General features: G+C 30.7%; 2 protein-coding genes across 2 annotated transcripts; both read left to right on the forward strand.

Moving 5' to 3' along the window:
• The first annotated feature begins 2,968 nt into the window (after positions 1–2,968).
• Positions 2,969–13,207, forward strand: LOC105361227 (tetratricopeptide repeat protein 39C). The gene is made up of 10 exons (XM_011498337.1): positions 2,969–3,129; positions 3,415–3,552; positions 5,080–5,281; positions 6,043–6,256; positions 9,287–9,487; positions 10,080–10,248; positions 10,691–10,889; positions 11,427–11,678; positions 12,357–12,565; positions 13,000–13,207. Exons 1-10 carry the CDS (start codon positions 2,977–2,979, stop codon positions 13,111–13,113), a joined length of 1,851 nt encoding a protein of 616 aa, XP_011496639.1. The 5' UTR covers positions 2,969–2,976; the 3' UTR covers positions 13,114–13,207.
• Positions 13,208–14,237: 1,030 nt separating this feature from the next.
• LOC105361228 (SUN domain-containing protein 1-like) lies at positions 14,238–15,185 on the forward strand. The gene is made up of 4 exons (XM_011498338.1): positions 14,238–14,318; positions 14,398–14,518; positions 14,672–14,773; positions 14,835–15,185. Exons 1-4 carry the CDS (start codon positions 14,250–14,252, stop codon positions 14,975–14,977), a joined length of 435 nt encoding a protein of 144 aa, XP_011496640.1. The 5' UTR covers positions 14,238–14,249; the 3' UTR covers positions 14,978–15,185.
• The last annotated feature ends 520 nt before the right edge of the window (positions 15,186–15,705 follow it).

Here is a 15,705-nt window from a genome sequence, read left to right on the forward strand (position 1 = left end):
TTTTTTTTTTTTTTTTTTTTTTTTTTTTTTTTTTTACAAATCTCACGTGAAAAGTCATTGAGAATGTGAAAGAATGAAATAGCCGAACAATTTGTAGTGAAATTTGTAAATAAACAGAAAATCTCGAGAGTATATTTGATATTTGATTGTTTAAATGAATATTTCAAACTAATTTCAGAACTCTATTCTCAAATATTAGAAATAATACGCGATATAAATTCTTATTGTAATTTAAGCTTTTGTCACGATTAATTATTATGCGTAGGTAAAGAACTTGAAGGGGAAATGTTTTTTTTTTTTTTTTTTTTTTTAATAATAATGACAAGTATGTGAAAAGAAACTTTTTCCTTTTTTGGAATAATAATTGTTAGCCTACAGGCGGGCGTGAAATTTGCTTGAAGTAGTAGATTTTTGTTTTGTTGTTGTTTATGTTTGTCGTTGATCGGAGTAATGAGCGCGGGGCTGATGATAATTCAGCGGAGGAAGCGCGAGCGAGATGAATGCCATGTCTGTTCACTTTGTAAGTAACGAGCTCTCCGATCTAAGAGATCGAAGCTCATTGTTTATCGAGGGGTGAGGCGCCGAGCTCACGCGGCTGCAGCGAGAGAGACAATCGCGCGCTCTGGAGACGACAAAGATGCCTCTGCATGATTTCGCGCTGGGAAAAACTCGCACCTCTCGCGTTCGTCGCGTCTCTTTGTTTTTCGAGTTTGCAAGAGGGAGCAGCTCCACCACCACCACCACCACAACCACCACCACGTGATGCTGCTGCTGCTGTCGTCCGTCGGCCTCCCATACTCTCTTGGCTCTCACTCTCTAGTTGTCGCCTCTCGCTTTTCATCTGGCTTTTGACGCGCCGGCGCCAGGGGCCAGGGAGCTCCCCTTACCCCTCTCCCACACCCTTTATCTATTATCTTTCGTTGTTATACTCATTGTTGTTGTATCTTAATGTTACTTCTCGCGCGGTGACCTTCGTCCGGGTCTCTTCGACTTTGCACGCCGACTGTGTGCAAATAGCCGAGACTTTGCAACTGTTTGCTCAGCTGGTTAGGCGAATTGGAATTGCTTTAATCAGTTTCGGCACGCAACTCCTTGATTATCCTTGATTTTTCGCATCCTTGAGCTGGGCTATTTGAGCCCGAGCGCTTGCCCGATACTTTTGACACTCTCGCCTTTGTTTTAGGCCGACATTTAATATTCCATAATATTAAAAATTACGATCGTTGCGGTAGGTCGGCTCAATTATTTATTACAAATGTATTTCCACTACTTCGTCGCACACTTGTACTTGTTCCTTTCGACGAGGTGTTTATCAAGCATTGTCCATCACTTATTTATTCCCATTGGTCCGTCCTTCAATTTCGATCAAATTCAAATTCAAATTCAAATTCAAGCGCGATTTTTCGTGGATGTAATATTGCCTTTAAAGAGTTCACCACCAACCCGATGATTCTTTATCCATTTGAGATATATTGGATAAAGTATTAGCTTATTTATTTGGCAGTTTTTTTTTTTTTTTTTTTTTTTTAATTTTAAATATAATAATAATACTCTTTCGTTAAAGAGAATAGAATTGCATAATAATTATTATTCGCTGTTGCGTTAAGCATCCCGCTGTTGGTGAAACTCGGAGTCCTTGGATTTTCACATAATAATACTCTTTCGTTAAAGAGAATAGAATTGCATAATAATTATTATTCGCTGTTGCGTTAAGCATCCCGCTGTTGGTGAAACTCGGAGTCCTTGGATTTTCACATTCGGAGCAAAAACACACACCTCATCTCATTTAGTGCGTGTAGTAGAATTTTAATAGTGGTACGTTTAATATTGGCTTTTTGTTATGGTATTTCAAGGAGTAAGTTATTAATTAATTGACAAGAGCATATATTATTTTTAATTGAATTTTCTCGGGTGTGCCAATAGCTGGTTAATTTGATGTCAATTTGACAAAAAGAGTAATTTTATCTCATATCTATCGCTTCCATTGAGACGATAAATTTTTCAAATATATGGGCCTCGAAGGTGGCTAGTAAAGCATTTTATTTTAATGTATTTGTGATATAAACAAATAGTCTATTAGAGAATACCTAAGCTCTGGAGTGTCGGTAATTTCATACATCCATACATTTGTGTCTCCTTATCGTTATTATATTCAGGACAATTATACGCCATAAGCTTTTGAAAAATATTTATACAAGTCCTAATAATAAGAAAATCAATATTATGAATGTTAGTTAGTGTGTCACGATGCCGATAAGAGCATAAGTTTAATGTAACGCCAAATGTAAAAAATTTAGAAAATTATATTACATATATTATAAGATAGTTTTAATAAAAATTAATTCGTGTATTCTATTGTTTTCTATCGAATATAAAAATGCAATAATTAAACTAATGGCGAATTTATGTGTATTTGCCGTAAAAGTAAAAATTGTAATATAGAGATGTGTATATTTACAATAAAGCGTCTGTACGATTACAGCTTTATAAAAAATAGAATGTGTCAGATATATTTGCAACAACAATTGGCTTATGTAATTAAGCTTGCCGATGAAATGTTTCAAATACATGATTTGTCCAATTATTATCATTTTCCAATCAGTTTGGTTTATTCTTAATTTCATTCCCAAATTATGAACTATTTGTTAACTTAACACATATTAACAGTAATTAACACATTGTTGAATTAATTTGTTGTAATATTTTATGTTTTAACAATGCATTTAAATGTCAATTTTTTCGAATTTCTTTATTCTTATAGCATATGTAATCAATCGAACTTGCAAGTATTTTTACACATAAAGAATTTGTTTTATAAATTTATCATTAGAGCTGATTACTTTTTTTTTTTTTTTTTTTTTTTTTTTTTTTTTTTCGTTAATAAAATATTCAAATATGTAGTTTATATGAAGTGAGTTTGTAAATGAAAGAAATAACTAATTATATTTTTATTTTTGTAGATAGAAGATTGAGGAAATGGCTTCATCGGTTTCCGAGGCTGATTGGTGCACAGCCAGAAAGGGAATATCTCTTCTGTTAAATAATAAAACTAAAGAGGCCGAGGCCTTATTTTCTCAACATCCATGTAGCTTTCACATCAAAGCCGGTCGAAGTTTTCTATTATTTATGGTACATCAACACTTATATATAATTATAATTAATTGAGATAATCAGAGTGAAATTAATCTCGTTAATATTATAATAATTGTTATTATATCCCATTTAAGTATGTAACGCCATGTAAATGTTCACTCGCGTTTACAAAATGATAATTATACCGAGTTTATGGGAATAGAAATAATCGTGGGCTACAAGTAGCACGATTTGCTGAATTACGAAATAGATGCTAATGACGATAATGCCGATTGACGCTTTTGGAGACAATTTATTATTGTTTTTTAACATTGTGTGCAGAATGCGCTCATGACTTTCGAGGATGATAAACTTCAACAGGCCGTACAAGTACTACGAGACATGGAAAGGGAATGTGCCGGCGACATTGGATGGCTCAAGTCAATGAGGAACAGAGTTTTTGGGTCCGATTTCACCGACGTGAGTTTAATTTAGTAAAATTTAATTAATCTGATCAATCAGATTATTCGCGATTAAACTATTCATTAATCGAGAGTGCGAGAGTGCGAGAGTGCGAGAGTGCGAGAGTGCGAGAGATAGATAGAGAGAGAGAGAGAGAGAGAGAGAGGGAGAGAGAGACTTTTTACGACACAAACAATTTGATTGTGTATAAACATATTTTAATGCGCTTGATTTCTAAATGAGACATCTTTATAAGCATTTAAGCATTTAAGCATTTCGATTGAATTAGCTCGTTGAATTTTTATTTCATACTATCGCATTCTCAAGATCGACAATACATCAATAATGTATTGAAGCATAAAACAAGCAAATTAACGCGAGATAGTAAAATAATTAAATCAGTAATTAATGGATAATATGTAACAGCGATAGATTAAATTTTATCGATATTGTTATTCTTCCGCTTAAGTAAAATAAATTATTTAGAGGTTAAAAACGTAATATGAAGGAATGAGGAAGCTATACTAAAAAAATAAAAAAAAATAAAATAACGACAAAATTGTTAGAGAAGTGAATTTCTTTTAAGAAAAAAATACATTTAATAAATAAATATAAGAACAATTTTTAAGTTTTACTAATGATAAGTACTTCTTTCATTTTTCTTCTTATTTAAATTTAATAATAATGTAATAAATAGAATAAGTTCGCATTGGGAATGAAAGTGTTGTCGGGTGAACTACATTGTTAGAATATTAAAAAGCTCTTTGCGATAATGGATGCGTTCTAGAAATATAGCCATCATTATTTTTACTTCGTGACAAAACATGTTGTTTGATATAAACTCAATTAGAATTAATAATTACGTAATCATGAAGGTACGGGCCGGTGGGCATTGGTAGCAATTGTATTCTGACAACCTTCGTACATTCGCCCATATATAATATATAGAGAACTAAATAAAGAAAATTTATCTTCTAAAAAACATCGTATTTTCTAAAATGGAAAGTGAAATTTATAGGAAGTTTGTAAATTAATAAAATTTCAATTATTAACCGGGACTTGCGCACTTAATGAGAAATTATTAACAGCATAATGTCTGGCTTATTAAAAACTTACTTAATAAGAATGAATCCAGCGATATATTGTGTGTTAATTAATTGAAAATGATACGCTTTAATTAAAAATTAAACTTGTCTTTCCTTCATGCCCGCATCAATGTTTTATCGAACGAATTCTCGAATTTTAACCAGAAATCGATATAGCAACAGGCTCTCTTCTTTCTTTCTTTCCTTCTCCCTTTTCGTTTTTCTTTGTCTATTAATGGATCGAAGACGGGCGCATTATTAATGATAATGACAAAACCAAAGAGAGATAAAAATTCCTAGTGATTATCGACGATAATATTGAGTTAAGCCGGGAAAATGGAAAGGGCGTATCGAAAATCGTCCAGGCCATCGTCATGCGAGCTTAACGTTCGCTTAACCTCCTGCTTTCGCTACTCGCGAGCTAATTTAATTTATCCTCGATAACTAACTACAGACGCAGAGCGACTACGTGAGGAAACTGGAGCGCCAGGTGGTACTCGCGGACTCGCAGGTTTGCGCCGCTCTGCTTACGCTTCTCCAGCAGGAGTTGAGCGGCTACGTGAGGGGCGGCTGGATACTGAGGAAGGCCTGGAGAGTCTATCAGCACACATACAACCAAATACTCGAGCTCTACAGACGCACCTTTGGCAGCAATCCCTCCGGTTGGTCTCTTCGTCCTGCCTATCCTCTCCGCCCGATCCCTCATCCCCCATCCCCCATTAACCATAACCCCAATCGAATCCAATCGCGAAACGAACCCACATACACACAGGGGCACAATTATTTGAATCAGCATGCACGAGATAATGCTTCGCAATGTTTTTATAATCGAACGTTTTCTGTTTATGTGAATATAATTTGCAGACATTTTGTACGTATATATATATATATATATATATATATATATATATATATATATTGTTTGGGCACGATGCACGTTTCTAACGTAAACGTTCGAAGCTACTGGAAGCCACAAATCTCTACATAATCTCTCTAACGTTGACCATTGAAAATTTCTTCAACAACAATTATAGCAACAGCCAACAAAAAATAATAAAATAACGATAATAGCAACGGTGATAAATTGCAATATTATGCTCTTTTAAGGATATTAATGCGAGTCGTCCGTGAAATATTCATGCACACCTTACGCGATACGTCCTACGATTTCTTTCTTAATTGCGTGCTTTATCAATGTATAATACGATGGAGGTGGATCGATCGATAGCTCTGCGCATTATCTTCCAAGTAATTTAAAAGTAAAATCCTTTAACGATTGGCTTAAATCGGTGAGTGCATCGTTTAAGATTAAATTACTCTCGTACGTAATTTATTTGTCGAAGATTGTTCGGCTCGAAGGCTCGACGCGCAACTGCCAATTGGCAGCGAAAATAATCTCTCCTCGCTTCGATTAATATCGCAGGCTTCCACTCGATGTACGGCACCCCGGATGCGAACGACGGCACCTCGAGCCAGCAGCTGAGTCCCGCGAGTCCGTCGTCCGACTGGTCGATACCTTCCTACGACGGCCCCTCGACGACCTCTTTGTCATCGTCGATGCCCTCGCCGTCAGGTTTGCGCAGCTCTCTGTCAATGCTCTTCTCGCTCGCTGGAATCACATCGGAGCAACAGACACCGTAATTTTTTCTTCTTAAAAAAAAAAACAATAGACACACACACGCACACGCGCGTACATTTGGACGGGGAAACATGTATACACGCATACACTCACTCAGTAGGAAGCCTCGGACAATTGGCAGTTACGTGGAGTGTTTGGCGAAATGGAGTCTGAGAGCTCAAGATGTTGCGTGCCTCGTTTACTTTACATTACTCGATTTTCTCAATTATCGTTTGCTCAAACATTGTTTAGCTCTATTGCCAAAATCTTTTTCATTTTTTAGTTTCAAAATTTTCTGTTACTGTTTGCACGTACATACGATAAGATGATTCTCTCATAAAAACTCTCGATTCATTCATTAATGCACTAAATCGTATGCAATTAAAAAGATTTTTTTTATCAATCATAATTAGAAAATCCATATCGTTAGTGCTTGAAGTGACAGTCGTTTAAACGTTTTTGCTTATGAAAACTTTATAAAGCTTTAATAATATTATCGTTTCGACCGGCTATTTGTCGTATTTGTTTATTATTTTAATTATTATTACTATTATATATATATATATATATATATATATATATATATATATATATAATACAATATATTACTAATTCGTATTCATGTAATTTGTTGCGTAATTTATTTTATCGATTGCTTTTACCATTTCTTTATTTCAGATTGATAGGAATTAATCAGTGTTTCGATTATCATACAATGATATCAACGTTTACATAAATTTTATTTCAACTCGTATCACGTATCTATATCATGTTTTTTAATGACAGCCGTATAATTTTTAAAGGTTCCGATAAATTTTTATGAGCAATTAATTGCCAACATATTTAATATTATGACATTCTCTATATTCGTAATACGAATTTGTCTAGCATTTTTACATGCTATAACAGATCGTCCAAATTATTCATCTCAATTATTAATTTTTAGTATTAATCGTTGCGATCAAATATGATATTCTGCTATATGTTGTAGAGATTTGAACTTTCGAATTGGATATCGTTTTAATTAAAAAACAAAATTATAACAACAACAACAACAACAACAACAACAACAATAACAACAACAACAACAACAAAAACAACAACAACAACAACAACAACAAAAACAACAACGTAGTAGTAGCAGCAGTAGTAGTAGTAGTAGTAGTATAAGTTTTCAAAAGCACATGGCTAATCGATTAACATAGATTGTCAACAAATTAATTAATTATCGAGATTCGGTTGTTAAATGTCGATGCGCTTAAAGGCTGCGAGGATTCCATCGACGCACTCAATCGTTTTTCTATTTTTGTATTGAAGTTGCATTTTAATAAATTATAATCTGCATGTCATGCAACGATAGCAATTAATAATTTCGAATTTCCATTATTATCCCCGCACACTGTACATTCGCAATTAAACTAAAATAAAAAAGTAATATTTACTTTATTTTTCTAAATGATATATTGTTTTACGTTTGATTTTAAATTCACTTAAAATTACATTAAAAACATCTATGAAGAATGGCACTTTTTAATTTTTATAATGAAATAATCTTTGCGGTAAAATAAAACTTCTTCATGATTTTAATCGCATATTTGAACAATTCATCTAATTATTTAAGAAGACGATTATCAGAATACGATTATCTTAATAAACAATCTATGTTGAAAATTTTAATTTAATTTAATACATTAATTTAGCTAATATGTTTTACGAATAACAATTTGTAGGATGCTTCTTTCTTCTTTTTGGAAACAACATTTATTCTAAAATTTGTCCTTTTTGCCTTATTGCGCGCAAGTATATAATAAGAGATAAGGATATGTGCATACTGAGATTCAACTATTCCTATTCACTGAAACAGTCATACGAATATATAAAGGACAAAAAGTGATGCAACACTTGTGTTTTTACGGCCTTCAGTTACTTCCCTCGCGTGGGTGCATTAATCACATTCACGGACTCAAACATAAATATTCAAACACAACACTTGATAATTACCCACTGTATAAACGCACACGATCATAAATACACACACGCACACACACACACACACACACACACACATTCACACGGAGAGAGAGAGAGAAAGAATATACAAAATATATAAATGAGCACCACGTATACAATACACAACCACAGAGGTACAACAACACTTATACTTTCACAATTTAAATAATTATGGATAAATTACAATACGAAAAAGTCCATCTTGACTTATTTCTTTAACTTTTTATTGTCGAAGACGCTAATTTTATTAGATATTATAAAATAGTTTCGGATATACGAAACTTGCATGACATTTATATTCTCATTGTTACCGATAGCTTGACAATTATCGCAGATGAACAACAGTATAAACTAATTACCTTTAACAAATTAAGTTGAATTTGTGAATTTCTTTTTTTTTATGCGATCAATGATTTAATCAATGGCTTTATACTTTCTTTTAACGTTATAGTTTCAAATGTACGCCTATTGCTTGTTAATTATTGTGCTATGTCTTTGTAAATATTTATTTATACTTGATTATGTTGGTGACAGGCGTTGGTAAAATTTTCAAGAAAAACATATTGAAAAATCAAATCTTCATTAAATTGGGATGATTTTACGTACTTATTCCATGTATTGTGAATTGTAAAAATATTTTCCATCAATTGTTTAATTGTATTTCATGTATTATTCTGGTAATCTTTAAATACGTGCAATTATTAAATACGGGAACGAAGGAGCAAAGCAGAAAAAAAAGCTTTATTAATGTTATCGTCAATGCGATTTCATGAATTTAGTATTTATTTAAAAATAATCCTAACTTCCATCGACAGAAGCTCTAATTTTCCAATAAATAATGAATAAAAATTTGAGAAAAATGTCATTTTTATTTACCGAAATGTGCAATTTGCTTTGAATTTAATTTAGCTAATCAATCATTGAAAATGGCCGCCACATTTTATCAATATGTAAGGGAGACTCGTGCTATTCGTTGGAATATCTCGTCATGTACGTCATACCGAAAATCGACATTATAATATTCCTATGGATTTTACAGCTTTGTCGAACCGTCCGAAGTTACGAGGCTAATGTCGGCCGTTAGCTTCGGCTATGGAATATTTCAGCTGTCCGTCAGTCTATTGCCACCATCTTTACTCAAACTAATCCATTTTTTGGGCTTCGAGGGAGACAGACACGCCGGTCTTACAGCACTGATGTATTCGAGATTGAGCGAGGACATGCGAGCTCCTCTTGCCACGTACGTACGTTCAACTTCATTAGTTTATTTAATCTTTAAGTTGCTACTACTCTTTGCGCAACTGTCACTTATTACCATTATTATTATCACTGTTATTCGACTATTATGAATATTAGACGAATTTTAGATGAATTAGCTGTTGTTGGGCAGTAATTGCGTCAATGGATTTTTATTTCTAGCAATGCTTGTTCAATACGTGCAATAGTAAAGGATATTAATTTAAATAATGAAATTTGGAAAAACTCCTAGTTGATTGGTGAAATAAACATAATTATAAACTTATATAAATATTCATTATTCGGTAAAATTGTCTTTGCAATTTGCATATTCCTTCTGTTGCGAATATGTTGTTTATGTGTGCTGACATTCACGAATGGAGTGGAGTGTCATCGAATATATGCGCATAGATGTTGAATATTCATTACGTCGGGATTGCTTCATTTAATAAATCAAAAATTTGCAATGGATATTCGATCTGCATAACAGTTTTAACGGCCGACGCGAACGCCCCGTTGAATTAATCATATGTTTTTCTTCATATTATGATTAACATTCGTTCTAATATTTCATAACACATACATAATTTATACAGATTATCACTATTATGGTATCATACTATTGCAAGACCATTTTTTGCTATCGATGGCTCAAATGTCAAGGCTGGCGTCGATGCAGCTAAGGAATTAATTGCAGAATGCAGTCCTGAATTTGAAAATTCAGCCCTATTTTTGTTCTTTGTGGGCAGAATCGAACGTCTCCAGGTGAACGGAAAATAATAAATATTTGATTAATCGTTAACATTAATAAGCCAATTGTTCATGTTCACATCGCTATAGCCTATGCTATACAAGTTATTAATTATAATTCAACAAATTATCGAGTAAATTGTTTAAACGTGAACCACTATGATATTACCTCAAAAATTCAAGCTACATATTTCTTTTTACTTTACAAGTTTTCTTTTACTTTTATCTCTATTCTCTGTTTGCTTTTTAATAATAATTATATTATCATCGAGCCTTTAAGAGAAAGGAGGAATATCATAATGCGATTATAACGAGGCGAAATATCGTAAAATGGAAGATTTTTGTTAATTGATTCGATGATATTCAATTGGCCTTGGATGAATATAAATTGTTCATCTATTTTTGTTTTTGTTGTTTTTGTTTTGTTTTTTTTTTTTTTTTTTCATTTAATTTTCAGTCGAATGTCAGCCGTGCACTAAGGGCATACAAGAAAGCAGTGGAATTGTCGACGCAAAGAGAAGTGACATTGCTATGTTTGCACGAGGTTGCCTGGTGCCACTTGATTCACCTTAATTACAAAGATGCTCAAAGCTCCTTAACTACATTGCAGGAAGAATCTCGTTGGTCCAAGAGTTTCTATGCTTATCTTGCCACTGGTATGCATCCGATTACGTATTTTATAATAAATACGACATTTACGACATTGCTACGATGGTCCCTTATAATATCCTCATAATCCTTATCTCATTTCATATTACTTTCTACTCCTATGCTAACATTTGCTCACTAATGTACGAGAGCATTCTTTATCATACTATTACGTATTATTTATAAATGTTTTTAATTGTTAAGCAATAAGATAATACGTATTATAGGTTACTTTACGTAATAATAACAATTTTAAGATACATAGGGTATTGCGAAGTGCACGTAGTTATTATTATCAATGTAAAAGAAGTGTTTAGAGGCTTATTGTTAGCCGTAATAACGAATGAATTTTTATATAATTATTTATGTGTTATATATAACGATGTAAGCCGTTTTTAAGCAATGATTTTCTTATTTATCAATAAAATTTAATTTACACTCTTAAGATTAATTGGAATTTTCATAATGATAAGACGATTAATCTTCATTATATTTACTCGGCGTAACAATGATTTGCATTAACGAATTGATTTAATAATTTTCAGTCTGTTCGGGAGCAGAAGGCGATTTGGACATTTTGCTGCTAACGTATAAAAAGCTTTTAATTTTTATGGAGGGTACAATGAAGGAAACGCAGCTTGGCTTATTTATTTCCAAGCGAGCGCCAAAACTCATTAATGAAGAAAACGGATGCGCATACAGTCCGACATATTATAAATTTCTCATTTATGAGCTACTTTATCTTTGGAACGCATTACCCTCTTGTTCTAATGAATCACTTAACAGTATTTTACTTGGTTTGTATATTCGCTAATAATATCAAAAAATACAATTAGTTAATTACTTTTACGGATTATACATGTGGAAATTCACATTTTTATTCTTGCTTACTTTTACTTTGTGTAATTTATTAAATTTAATTTAAACATTATGTTAACATTATACGTTACGATATATCGTCAGTTTAAAGAGATTCCACAAAATGAAGAAACTATTGTAATTATTTTGTAGTTATTTTTATTATAAATAAGAATTTTTTAATAGTAAACTTAAGCTCGATTATTGCTTTATATATTAATTTATGACTAAATATAATCATAATAATAGTATTAATATTAATCGTAATATACGCATCTTATATAATATATTTAACATCTATAATTCATTAAATTGAAACGAAATATCGATATCATAAATATAAAATAATTAATATCATATGGATAATTGATGGTAATTTGATGAATTGAATATATCAGTCAATTATCACATTGAAATAAGTAAATATATCTGAGCTTACACAATTATCTATAAATTTAATTAAAAATAAATAAAGAAAGTAATAATTGTTTTTTTGTTTTTTCATTTATGTTTTTGTTTCTTGTTTTAATAGAAATTTAACGTCTAATGCCATTGCGTACGTTATATTATTATGTTTTAGAATTACAATAATCAATTAATTATCCGTCATTTTTCAGAATGCAAAAATAGTTATTTCGAAGAGCCAATGGATGGCTTGTCAGATTTAATCGAAGGAATCTCTTATTCTTACCTTAGAGATAAAGAGGCTGCAGCGAGATGCTATCGTAATTGTTTAAAACGACGATTACCATCCAAAGATAACGAGGATCGACATATTAGTGCATTCGCACTTTATGAACTTGGCAATATATTGTACATTCAAAGTGTATGTGTAGCTTACTATCATAGAAATATTTTTTCATTTAAAATATGCTCTTATATAATAATAATGTGCCCCTTCGAAATATTAAAATAATCATAAATTTAGAATATTTAAAATAAGAACAAACACGTTAAGAAGTCCATTTAAGTAAAATGGAAAGTACGATAGTATCGATATTCTTTAAAAGAAAATTCATAGATAATGAAGTGTGAATTGAAAATTGTTTGAAAAATTTTATACTATTCACAATTAAGATTGTATAATAACACGTCAATTGCATTTGCATTCGTTAAGTATTTTTAAATAATGTATAACAAAAAAGAAACAAAAAAAAACAAAAAAAAAAAAACAAAAAAATTGTATATATCTTTAAATTCATTGGCATATTGTAATTCAATAATCTATAGTTGTTGATTCGAATAATTTCTCTCTTACAGAATATTGAGGAAGGGAGATGCGTACTGCAAAGGGCACTGTCACAATATAAAGATTATGATTTCGAAAGTCGTTTAACCGTTCGAATTCACGCAGCTTTGAAAAAAGTATCTTAAGAGAGTGAAAGAAAGAAGATAATAAACATTAGGATACTCTTGTTTTATAAATGCACGTTACAAGGAAAGCCGATATTCATTATTGTACAGTCATAGTAGCTTAACACTTTAATGAATAAATATAAGTGACGCTATTGCTATTATAATAAAATATAAACAAACAAACAAACAAAAAACAAACAAACAAATAAATAAACATTGTTTTTATAAGAACTTTAGAATTAGAGGAGTAGAAGAAAGAATAAAAGTAGTCGATAATATCTATTGTTTTACACAATGTGAATACATATTTCTCGTATCCTACAATACCTACCCCCATGTAATAGAATATATTTTTAATAAAATTTATTTATAACTCATTTATATTTGTACTATTCATTCAATTAGAAACGGATAATTATCTGTGTATAAGGAATTCATTTTAATTATGTCAATAAAAATTAATGCGTCCTGAAAGTATAGGAAATAATCATCTTGTAAAAATTGTAAAGAATATACTACTATATTTAACTATATTAAATTGATGAAATTAAGTTTATTTATTTATTATATGGAAGCTTTATTTATGTACAATGTTTTTTTTAAAATTTATTTATTGTTTTTATTTAGTAACATTTAGTATTTATTTATTTATTTATTTATTTAGTAACATTAAGCTTGACTTATTGAGTGAATATGCGAATAATTTCATATTTTTTTGTTTCATTAAAATCGTATGTGTAGTTTATTGGCATGAAGTTAGTTGAAATTTATTGAAAATCGAGTTTAATAATTGAACGGTTTGTATTTAATGTTAATAAGTACAAAGAGAAATTTGTTTAAAATTGACTACGATAATAAAAAATTCAATGGATTATCAAAATACTTGCAATTATAATTCAGGAAATTATCTAAATCAATCAAGCCAGTCTCGAAAATCTTCTTGGTATCAAAAAATTGTCAAACCATTGATTTCATTTACTTTTTCGGTAATCCTAGGTAAGTTTCAATTATATCAACATGACATTAATAATCTCGCAGATCTGTATTTTATTTTCAATTCAATGAATTGGATTGTAAAGTTTATTATTAATTTTTCAGCTTTATCCACATCACAGATTTCTGAAAAATATTCAAGTAATAATAATTTGAATGCTATGAAGACAGATTTGAATAAATTGAGGAGTAATTTGAATATATTAGGGAATAATTTGAACTCATTATCGGTAGATCAGATCAATACCAATTTTTCCAACATGATTTGATTTAACATAAATTTTTCTAAAAAGAATAATTTCCATATAGAACGAAGTGAAAGTAGTAATGGAATCGAATAGTGAAATTGAAAATAATTTTAAGGAGATTAAATGTAGATTACGTAATTTATCAGATACGATATTAAAACTTAGAAACGAAGTATATGAAGGTAAAGATATATTCTACTCGTGTAAATAATAATAAAAATAAGTACATTTTTAGTACACGCGCGCGCGCACACACATATATATTATAGTTAAAGTTATTGGGATGGAAATTATATTATTTATCTTTTATCATAAGAGGCAAATTTTCTTTTTAGAATCTATATCATTGGACAGTGTTAAAGAGATAGTGAAATCCGAATTGGAAACCTACGATGCCGATAAAACTGGAAAAACGGATTTTGCACTTGAAAGTTCAGGTCAGCAGTGCAACAAAATATTTAACGTCTATTGAATTTTCAAAACTAAACATTTATTTAGGTGGCTCGATTATTTCTACAAGAAATACCGAGACTTATTTCGTTGGCGTACCTACTATGAGTATATTTGGAATTCCTATATGTAAACAGCATAACATTCCACGAATAATTATTCAGGTTTCATTTATTATTAATATTCTTTAAATTAAGTCACAATTATTGTCATAATTTTAATTGTTTGCCTAAAATAAGAGCAAATCATTCTCCATCTCATGCGAAAAATGATAGGATAAAAAGATAAAAGGAATAATAAAAAATCGTCTGTAGAGATATTTGATAATAGTAGCTTATGACAATGCATTAATTCTATTTAAAAACTCTATTATTATTCAATATTACGATTATCAATTATTAATTAGTTATTATTATTAATTACGTACGACACGAGTCTAGCTATGTTTATTATAATGATTGAGAAAACCAAAAATAATGCAAAGTACTTATATTTAGTAGAGTTACTACGTTAAATGATACCAATATAATACAGTATAATATATATAGTACATTGAAAATTTTAATTTGCCTCGGTTTTTTTTAGCTCAATAAAAATGTACTTAATTACAATTTTTCATAAAAATTTACTCAATTTTGCATGAACTCAACGAACATTGTTATGTTGTTGTGAGCCATAATATGTTGTTCGATAAATTTGATTACTATCTACAGACACTATGCTATAATTAATTTATTGATATCATAGGTAGTGAGACTTACTCTTTGAAATAGCTAAAATTATATTTGAAATGAGATCAGCTCATATTGTTTTCGTTCAATTTTATATGAGTATTTCAGTTTTATAGTGAGTATTTTGGAAGGAAATTTGGAAATAAGAAACTTCCTGTAGTAATCATTCTTATTTAAAGATGTGGATG

Source organism: Ceratosolen solmsi, unplaced genomic scaffold, assembly GCF_000503995.2.
Source record: "Ceratosolen solmsi marchali unplaced genomic scaffold, CerSol_1.0 scaffold30, whole genome shotgun sequence".
Lineage (NCBI taxonomy): Eukaryota > Metazoa > Arthropoda > Insecta > Hymenoptera > Agaonidae > Ceratosolen > Ceratosolen solmsi.

Excerpts from the sequence above, each read along its gene's own strand:
- LOC105361227 (XM_011498337.1), top strand. The coding sequence starts at position 2,977 with ATGGCTTCATCGGTTTCCGAGGCTGATTGGTGCACAGCCAGAAAGGGA. Across the intron at positions 10,249-10,690 it reads GCAGAATCGAACGTCTCCAG|TCGAATGTCAGCCGTGCACT; the intron begins GTGAACGGAAAA and ends TTTAATTTTCAG. Across the intron at positions 12,566-12,999 it reads ATATATTGTACATTCAAAGT|AATATTGAGGAAGGGAGATG; the intron begins GTATGTGTAGCT and ends TCTCTCTTACAG.
- LOC105361228 (XM_011498338.1), top strand. The coding sequence starts at position 14,250 with ATGAAGACAGATTTGAATAAATTGAGGAGTAATTTGAATATATTAGGG. Across the intron at positions 14,319-14,397 it reads ATAATTTGAACTCATTATCG|AACGAAGTGAAAGTAGTAAT; the intron begins GTAGATCAGATC and ends ATTTCCATATAG. Across the intron at positions 14,774-14,834 it reads TTTTGCACTTGAAAGTTCAG|GTGGCTCGATTATTTCTACA; the intron begins GTCAGCAGTGCA and ends ACATTTATTTAG.